General features: G+C 61.8%; 1 protein-coding gene across 1 annotated transcript; it reads left to right on the top strand.

Moving 5' to 3' along the window:
• Nucleotides 1–282: 282 nt before the first annotated feature.
• Nucleotides 283–5,917, top strand: Rasd2 (RASD family member 2). Its single transcript, XM_015482777.2, has 2 exons — nucleotides 283–599; nucleotides 3,605–5,917. The coding sequence occupies exons 1-2, from the start codon at nucleotides 329–331 to the stop codon at nucleotides 4,132–4,134; spliced, it is 801 nt and encodes a 266-aa protein (XP_015338263.1). The 5' UTR covers nucleotides 283–328; the 3' UTR covers nucleotides 4,135–5,917.
• Nucleotides 5,918–9,157: the final 3,240 nt, after the last annotated feature.

The raw sequence follows: 9,157 nt of genomic DNA, 5'->3' as shown, positions 1-9,157 counted from the left end.
TCCAACTGTGCTTAGCTTCTCTGAGGACCAGTCCTGTGCGGAACCCTCCGCGGACCGCCGCTGGCGGGGAGGCGGGGCTTCACATCCGTGCTGCCCTCAGACAGGGGCTGCGTGGACAGAGGGTGACCGAGTGGGCGAGCGGCTGGACGGGGGTAAAGAAAGGCCAGGGCGCAGACGCGGGTGGCGCGGGTGCAATTTTGCAGACAGAAAATTGAGACCCAGGCGGGGGCGCGGGTTGGGGAGGCCTGGGCCCACGACCAGGGGGGCAGGGCTGGGTTGGGCCCCGGCTTCCTGACGCCTGCCCCTCGCTTTGCCGCAGCCCCGAGCCATGATGAAGACCTTGTCCAGCGGGAACTGCACGCTGAGCGTGCCCGCCAAGAATTCCTACCGCATGGTGGTGCTGGGCGCCTCCAGGGTGGGCAAGAGCTCCATCGTCTCCCGCTTCCTCAATGGCCGCTTCGAGGACCAGTACACCCCCACCATCGAGGACTTCCACCGCAAGGTCTACAACATCCGCGGCGACATGTACCAGCTGGACATCCTGGATACCTCTGGCAACCACCCCTTCCCCGCCATGCGGAGGCTGTCCATCCTCACAGGTGAGACCGCGGGTGGTGCGGCGGGTGGCAGCGCCATGCTGGGAGCTGACTGGACTGGGGATCTTCCTGCCCAGGGGACAGAGCTGTGTCAAGCTGCCACCTCCCCGCTCAGGGAGTAGACCCGACAGAGCCTTGGGGACCACATCTGGGCTCAGGTTCCTGACCTTTCAGGCCTTTGCCACTTCCCCAGGGGTCAGGGCAGGACCCAGGCAGCGGTCAGGCAAAAGGAAGGGACCCTGTAGTAACAACCAGGTGGTGAGGGCAGCAGCCCCACGTATGGGAGCCGTGGGCAGGGAGTAATCCTCGAAGCTAAATTCCAGACAAGCGCTTGCCTCCGCTCACAGGGAAACAAGGCTGAGAGGTTAAGTGACTTGTTCCAGGTGGCTGGCTGGGCTGGCTGGCTCTCCTTTACCACCGGGGCGGAGGTGCAGGGGGAGCTCCTGCAGATGTCCCCTTGGCCAGCACATCAAGCAGCTGAGAGGGCAGGTCCAGAGGCAGCCTGGGGCCCAGTCCTCGTTCCACTGCTTCCTGGTTTTGGCCTGTGGGGCAAGTGACTTTATCTCTCTGTGCCTCTGTTTTCTCTTCTGGAAACTGGGATCACGTGCACACCCGGCTCAAAGGTCCCGTGAGAATTAAATGAGTTAATACGTGTAAAGTGCTTGGTGAGCAGACATTAAGTGCTCAATAAATGCTGGGCTTTAAAATTGATGTTCCTAGTGTGCCCAATACGGTTACACTGTCATGTCCCACCGTGTCCCTCCCTTTGCTGGGCAGAGGGGAGGGTGTGATCAAGGGACTCCAGGTAGCACTGAAGTAGCATTACAACTGAGAGCCTGCTGCTCGGGGAGCCATGTCCTGCCCACCTCTTTCCACACCTGACCAGGGCGGAGGCTCATAGGTGACCCAAGGTGAGTGCCCCGGGCATGTGGCTTCCTCCTCCAGGCCTCCTTGCTGATCCTCTGACCTAGGTTGCTCCCAGACCCCCACCTCACCCATATTCTAGAGAGGGAGCATGTAGACGGGGGCCCTGGGTGGCCCTGGGTTCAGATCCTGGCTCGGCCTTTGGTTGGCAGTTAGATGTGTGGCCTTCTGGCGTCTCAGCCTCCCTGCAGGCATGACCTCAGTCCCCTGTGTGACCGTGAGCATAGAAAGAAAGCACAGGGGCCTCCTCCAGCCCAGGGGGTGTCACTGGCGTCTGCTTTTCCAGTCTTGGGGAGGGCTCTGGGGATGGGTATCACAGGGAGGTGCGGGGAGACACAGGGAAGGACCGGGTGTGTTTTCAGTTAGTTTCCAGTTACACAGACGCACCTCCATCCCACGCTACAGAGAGGACGGGGCCCAGGACCAAGTCCCCATCAGGGCCGCTGCGTCCCCCCGTGGCTGCCCCCTCAGTCTAGGGTGACTCCTCCAGTCCTTCCATGAGCACATTGGCATTCAGATGCGTGTCCCTGCGGCCTCCAGCGCCCTGGTCTGTCTGTGTTGCGCGGGCGTGTGCGGGCGCTCTGAGCACATCTGCTGCGGTGCTTTGTTCCCTCTCCAGCCCGTGCCTCATTTTCCGACCTGGGGCTGGTGTGCAGGGAATTCTGGAAGCCATTAATCCCGCTGCCGGCTCTCTCTCCAGCTGCCGGCTCTCTCTCCAGCTGCCGCCCTGTCGGGCTTTTGGTGCTTGGCGTCCGTGTCGCGTTTAAAAATGTCAGGCTGCCGCGTCCTCGGGGGCTGAGATGAGCCTGATGGGACGGGCTGGCTGCCAGGGCAGAAGCGGTGGGTGGGCTGGGGCTGCCTTGCTGGTGCCCTTCAAAACATTGAGGTCCTTCACAGGCCCCACCTGGGCCCAGCCAGCCTTGTGGCCAGCACTGAGTGCAGGCCCCAGCTGGGATGGAGTCCCGTGCCCCTGATCCCCCTGTTCAGAGCACACTGCAGCCAGACGCTGTTCTGAACATGACATGCTCAATTATAGGGGACCAGTGGGCCCTGGGCCCAGAGGGAGAAGGTGGTGGTTCTGCCAGAAGCTGGGCTTGTCCATCTCCTCCCGAGGATGAGTCCCAGGGCCACCTCCTCTGAGCCTGTTCCCTCGCCTGTGAGACAGGGACTCTGAGTCTAAGCGAAAGTGAGAAGGAGCCTGGAGAATAGATGGTGACCGTCATAGGAACTGTGACCTGGGCAGGAGCGTGGAGGTGCTGGCCACACACTTGCCGCCCCCTCCCGCTTCCAGTCACTGTTCAGAGTCACTGTTTTAAGTGATGCCGAGAGTTGTAATACAGGAAACAAGGGCCTTGGAGGTAATGTTCACCTGCTCATTTCATGGTTTATTCAAGAAGAGAGAGCACCTACTGTGTACCAGGCGTGGGCCACACGAGGACAGAATCGGGTTGCAATCTTGGCTTGGCATTTAAGCTGTGTGACCTTGGACAGGTTGCTTGCCCTTTCTGAGCTTGGTTTGCTCACCTGTAACAGGAAAGTAATGAAATCTCCCTCACGGAGGTGCTGTGAGAAGTTAGGAAGCAGCCAACAGGGAGCTCGAAGAGCTGCCTGTCCTTGTCATCACTGACATTCGAGAAGGCTGAGTGCGTGCCACCTGCATTCATTATCTCCAGGAACTCTCAAGATAACCCAGTAGGTTGTCCAGGTAGGAAACTGAGCTGGAGAGTCGCAGGCCACCCCAGGCCAGGTGTAAGCAGAGGAGGAGCATGCGCACCTGGGGCCCTTGGTGCCAGCATCTGGACCTTAACTATGGCCACGGGTGTTTGCTGAGCTCCTGCTGCGTGTCCCGGGGACATGCACTGAGCAGGACAGGCAGGACTCGACTCTCCTGAAATCTGAGAGCATCCTTGAAATTGCTAACACTCTACAGTCCCCTCAAGTCCTCAGGTCCCCTGCCTCCAGCCCTGCAGTCACATTCAGATGGGGAGAGTAACAGCTGCTACCCCAGAGCCGCGGGGGTTCCCTCACTCTGCGGGGGAGCGGCTGGGAGGGCGCGCGCGCTCACGCCTCGCTCTCTCCCGCAGGCGACGTCTTCATCCTGGTCTTCAGCCTGGACAACCGGGAGTCCTTCGACGAGGTCAAGCGCCTCCAAAAGCAGATCCTGGAGGTCAAGTCCTGCCTGAAGAATAAGACCAAGGAGGCGGCCGAGCTGCCCATGGTCATCTGCGGCAACAAGAACGACCACAGCGAGCTGTGCCGCCAGGTGCCCACCACCGAGGCCGAGCTGCTGGTGTCGGGCGACGAGAACTGTGCCTACTTCGAGGTGTCGGCCAAGAAGAACACCAACGTGGACGAGATGTTCTACGTGCTCTTCAGCATGGCCAAGCTGCCCCACGAGATGAGCCCCGCGCTGCACCGCAAGATCTCGGTGCAGCACGGCGACGCCTTCCACCCCCGGCCCTTCTGCATGCGCCGCGTCAAGGACACGGGCGCCTACGGCATGGTGTCGCCCTTCGCCCGCCGCCCCAGCGTCAACAGTGACCTCAAGTACATCAAGGCCAAGGTCCTTCGGGAGGGCCAGGCCCGGGAGAGGGACAAGTGCACCATCCAGTGAGAGGGAGGGACCCAGGGGAGGGGCTCGGGCAGTGCCTTAAGGGAGGTGGCCCCAGACGCCCGCTACGGTGTCCCCAAGAGCTCAGCAGCATCGTGTTCAAAGACCTTTGGCACCAGCCCGAGGCCCAGGCGCCGGGCCCTGAGCATTCTGCCCTCGCCACTTCCCTCTTGTCCTCTTGTCCGTGGCTTCCCCGGACTTCGGCTGCTCCGTGGGAAGACCAACGTATCCCTGGGGACAGGGGCCAACCAGGAGCTGTCAGGACCGATGCGGGCCCTGAGTTGGAGCCTTCCGGTCGCTGGGTTGGAAGACAAGCTGATGCTAGAGGTCGGGAGCCTCCAAGGACAAGTTGCGGACTGAGAGTCCAACAGCTGGACAGGAGCGGCTTCCGGCAGGGGGACCCTGGCGGCCATGTCCACCCACCTGCTGCTGCCGGATGTCGAGCCAGTGTGTGTGTGGGGGGGAGGGGCGGCGCGCCCACCAGGCCACGCCCTCCCCGACCACGCCCACCAGCCCTCCCAGGCCACGCCCACATGAGCGACGCCCTCGGGGCTGCGGTCTGAGCCCCGCGGCTTCCTTTGCAGCTCGTGCTGTGTTAGTGGTAGACAGGGAAGCCTCGCCACCCGTCCTTGCCTAGGGCCCCAACTTCAGATTCCCTGCCTCCTCTGGGGACACCTTCCTCTCATGCTCCCCGACAGGGTCCCGTGGTCTGTCTGCACGTAACCATTGGCCTGTAAGGGAGCGGAGCGCGCTGTTCCCAGACACTTGCAGGCCTCTGGGCAGGCAGGCGGCCACTGAGACAGGAGGGGAAGGTGACCTGGCCCAGGCCCGCCCTGCCTCCTAGCTAGATCAGGGCAGAGCTCTGTGGCAGGGAGCGGGCTGTCCTCTACTCTGTTCATTCCTGGAGCATTTACTGAGCACCTACTGAGTGCTAGGAAACAGAGAGGGTGAGGGGCTCACATCCCCAGCTCTGGCCTCTGTCCACCTCGATGCCTCAAAAGGAGGGGCAGCTGAGGTCAGAGCAGAGCCTGGGAGGAGGCAGGAGAAAGGCTCCTGCGGGCCTCTCCTGGTGCCCAGGCCACAGGTCTGAACTGGGAGCCCCAAGGCACTAACCACTGAGCCGCACCTCCAGCCCTTTTTATTTTTTTATTTAAGAGAAAGGGTCTCACTAAGTTGCTTAGGGCCTTGCTAAGTTGCTGAGGCTGGCTTTGAAATTGAGATCCTCCTGCCTCAGCCTCCTGAGTCACTGGGATTATGGGCAGGCACCACCAGGCCCAGCTGTCAACAGATACAGTTTATGTTCTAATCTCCTGAAAAATATTGAAGTTTAAGGTCACAGGAAACCACAATAGTCACTGAGTGAGTTTTCGGAGGCCCAGGAAGGTAAGCCCCATCCGTGCCCAGGTCACCCAGTCAAAGTGGCAGAAGCAGGACTAGCTCTGGCCCTTTCGCCCCCTCGCTCGATGCTTCTTCAGGGATCTGGGGCGTCTGACCCCTGTTGCCCCGGGAGGTCCCTGTGGGCAGTGTGGACATGTGCCCACAGGTGAATGCAGACGCCCCTGGCCCCGGCTCCGCACACCTGGCCCCCGCCTGCGTCTTGTCCCCGCCCGCCATCAGTGCAGCAGCTCTACCCCCGCTCTGTCTCCTGGCTGTCCACCCTCCCAGTCAGAACCCTCGGAGCAGACCAGCCACCTGTCCACAGGCGTGTGGGGCCTGGTCTCACCCTGTCACCCTCACTGTCCCGGACCTCTTCGTTCACTATCAATTAAAGTGGATTTGTTACGAAGCTGTGTCCTTGCATTTCCTGTGCTTAAAGAAGAGGTGGTCTGTCCCCCACCAATGCCAGCCCCTCCTCCCCGGATCACCTACTGGTGCCTCACCCAGCGTGTGGTGCTGAGTGGTCTTCAAGTTTAAACTGGGGAGGGGACAGTAAAACCCACCTGTGCATGGGATGTGCGTGTGTGTGTGTGTGTGTGTGCATGGAATGGTCATGTCCCCCTGGGGTGGCCAGTGAGGCCCACAGCTACCGGGAGGCTGAGGAAGGAGGATCCCTTAACAACATAGAAAGAGCACGTTTCCAAAAAGAAAGGAAACGTGTGGTCACCAGCACCTGAGATGGAGATGTCCTCCCGCGCACAGGGCCCCCCAACACAGTTCCTCAGCCTCACCTCAGTCATGGCCACCCCTGGAGGTCGGCTCGTGCGCTCCAGGACGGGAACTTCCCAAACAGCACTCAATAGACTTGGGACAAACAGAGTGAGCCTCTGTGACATGAGACAGAAAGTGGAGGCCGAGAGAAGGTCCTGGTCCAAAATGCTACCAAATGTGCCTCTTGGCCCCGAGGGGTCCTCCTTGGGGGGGGGGGTGGAGACGGCCACTGGGTGCTGGCTGGGTGACCTGCCGTGTCTGGCTTCCCAAGCCACCTCTGCCATCCAGCTCCTCGAGACACCCACTCCTCACAGCGCTGCATTGGCAGTGAGGATCGAGGTTCAGAGACCTCAATATCTTGCCCAAAGTGGCCCAGCTGAAGGGGCCGTTGGAGGTGCAGGACCAGAGGCTGTCTCACCTCAGAGTGGGGAGGAAAGGATTTTGCATCGGGAACGAGACCGCTCTGCTGTGATGGGCAGACGCCACCGAGCATGACCAGGCGCGAGCCCTGAACACACTCCCGTCCCTGGCCACGGGCCTCACCACCCAGTGGAGGGGTCACGACCCTCAGGACACACAGAACAAGAGGGGTCAGGCCGAGGACGAGGCGGGCCAGGCAAGCCACGGAGCTGGGGGAGGGACAGCCACTGCTCCTGGATCCCGGCTCCCTCCGATCCTGAGCCCACGGCAGCCACGGAAGGTCTGGGTGGGAGGCAAGTCCTTTGGATGCGCTCTAGGTCCTGCCTTTTGTAACCGTGAACTGTGGCCGTGGCCCCCTCCCCCGTCGCAGCTGAGACACAGGAAGGGCTGGTGCCCCGCAGGCCCTCCAGGTGCCCTGCCGGAGGCCCCGCTGCCTCCCTGCCTCCCTGCCTCCTTGCAGATAAGTCGAGTCCTCTCCCGGCCTCTGGTTCTTTGTCTGTGAAAGGGACGTGGGCAGGGGGCGCGGGCAGGGGGCGGCTGGCCCAGACGCACAGGGATGGCCTCCCGCGGCCCTGACCTTCTGCAAGAAGGAGCTGGTCATCCCACTGCACCACCCGACATCATGGTCCTCACAACCACCCTGCCCCCTGCTCCTGCCCCACAGCTCTGGCCCTGGACTGGGCTGAGGACAAGGAGAAGGAGTTCCCTGGCCAGGTCTTCCCGGCCCTGGGGGGGGGGGGGGGACTCAGATGTCAGGAGAGTGCCCCTCCCGGTGAGACCTTTCCAGGATCAGCCCAGTCCCAGCCTGGGAAGGCAGCATCGCCCGGGAACGTGAACTCCACGTGCTTGTTGTGTCCCGCCTCCCTGAACCTGTCACTCACTCCAGAGAAAAACTGCAGTCTGCGTCACAGCTTGGTGGGGGGTGCCTGCCAGCCTCTCGGCCTCAGTGGCTGCCAGGAATGGGGGACAGAAGGGAGCTGACCTTGGCTGAAGACCCACTATGCACCAAACACTGTGCTGGGCCTGTGACGTTGGATTCTCTTGGCAAAGCTACGTGGAAGGATTATAAATCCTCTTTAGATATGAGGGGGCAGAGGCTCAGATAGGTAGAGTCACTTGTCCAAGGTTGCACAGCAAATAAGCAGGAGAAAGCTGGGCTAGAATCCATGTCTGATTCCTAAGCACGTTTGGTCTCCAGGGCTTTCATAACCGAGCCTGCTGGGGGGCTGCTCTCGGGAGGGAGAGGCTGGCGTGGGCACTCTGCTCCACCTGGTCATTCAGCACCCAGGATTCTTCCACCTCCGGGCTCCTCTGTCTCTAGGATGTTGTCACCTTGGCATAGGTATCGGGAGAGAGGGAGGGGAGGCACACCTCCCATTGTCTCATCCCTTCTGCACACGTCCCCAGGACCCAGGTGAGTGGCGTGCCAACCTGACCAAAGGGCTGAGAAACGTGGTCCCCTGCTAGGCGGCCCCAAGACCAGGGGTGACTTCGCTGTGGCCAGACCTGGCTGGCTAGCTGCTGCCTCCACCCTGCCCCGAGGCAGCGGGCCCAGCGTCAGGACACCAGGACACCGTGTCCACCGTGTCCCTTCTGACCTCACCCAGGCTGCGGGCAGCAGACGCAACTGGAGAGCAGCTCCCGTCTCCCGGGCTCCCTGAAATGGCTCAGGGGCTCCTGTTGCCTCATCCCTAAGTGAAGCATGGACCCCCCACATCTCTCATCCCTCACGGTGACAGGGACCCCCCAGGCGCTCCCAGTGGCAAATACCAGCTCAACCAAATATCCTGGGCCCACGTGACCCCGCATTTCGGTCTTCATGGGGGGGGCTTCCTCTGCGGCTGGCGGCTACTGCACCACCCGGGGGGGAGGGGGCTCCTGGGTCCCTCTAGCGGCTTCCGGTTTCCCTCCCCCCAATTCTTGGGGGTGCTCTGGGGCGCAGGGGAAGAGGCCAGCAGAGCGGGGAAGTTCTTCCTGCCCGGTGGCCGTGCCCTGCGGGGAGGGCAAGGCAGACGCCTGAAGATGGCGTGGACCTGGATCGAGGGTGACTCCGCAGCTCCACAGAGGCCACTGCCGCCCTGGGGGTCTCTTGGCTGTGGGGGCCTGTGTGGCTCTTTGTGGGGGCTGCTCAGCCCTTCTGTCCCTCTCGATGCCCTCGGACTCTATGACCCTCCTGATGTCCTCATGGCCAGGGCCTAGGGCATCACCGTGCCAGCCTCTGTCCAGTGGTCCCACGTCTGGGCAAAGCGAGATTTACGCTCCTGCCCACTCGACTCCAGGGGCTAAGTCACTGTGGGCTCCGTTGGAACTTGAGCTCCGACCCAGCCTGCCTGTCCCCCATTAGACACGTGGCCCCAGAGCCCCTTACTGCAGGGACACAAGCCAAGCCCTCAAGCCGGAGCCACAGGATGACATTCTCCGCACGCTATGCTGCCCTCCACGCACTGTACCTTGCCCG

Source organism: Marmota marmota, unplaced genomic scaffold, assembly GCF_001458135.2.
Source record: "Marmota marmota marmota unplaced genomic scaffold, marMar, whole genome shotgun sequence".
NCBI classification, from domain to species: domain Eukaryota; kingdom Metazoa; phylum Chordata; class Mammalia; order Rodentia; family Sciuridae; genus Marmota; species Marmota marmota.
Note: the sequence above shows the minus strand (reverse complement) of the source record. Positions and strands in the feature narration are given on the sequence as shown.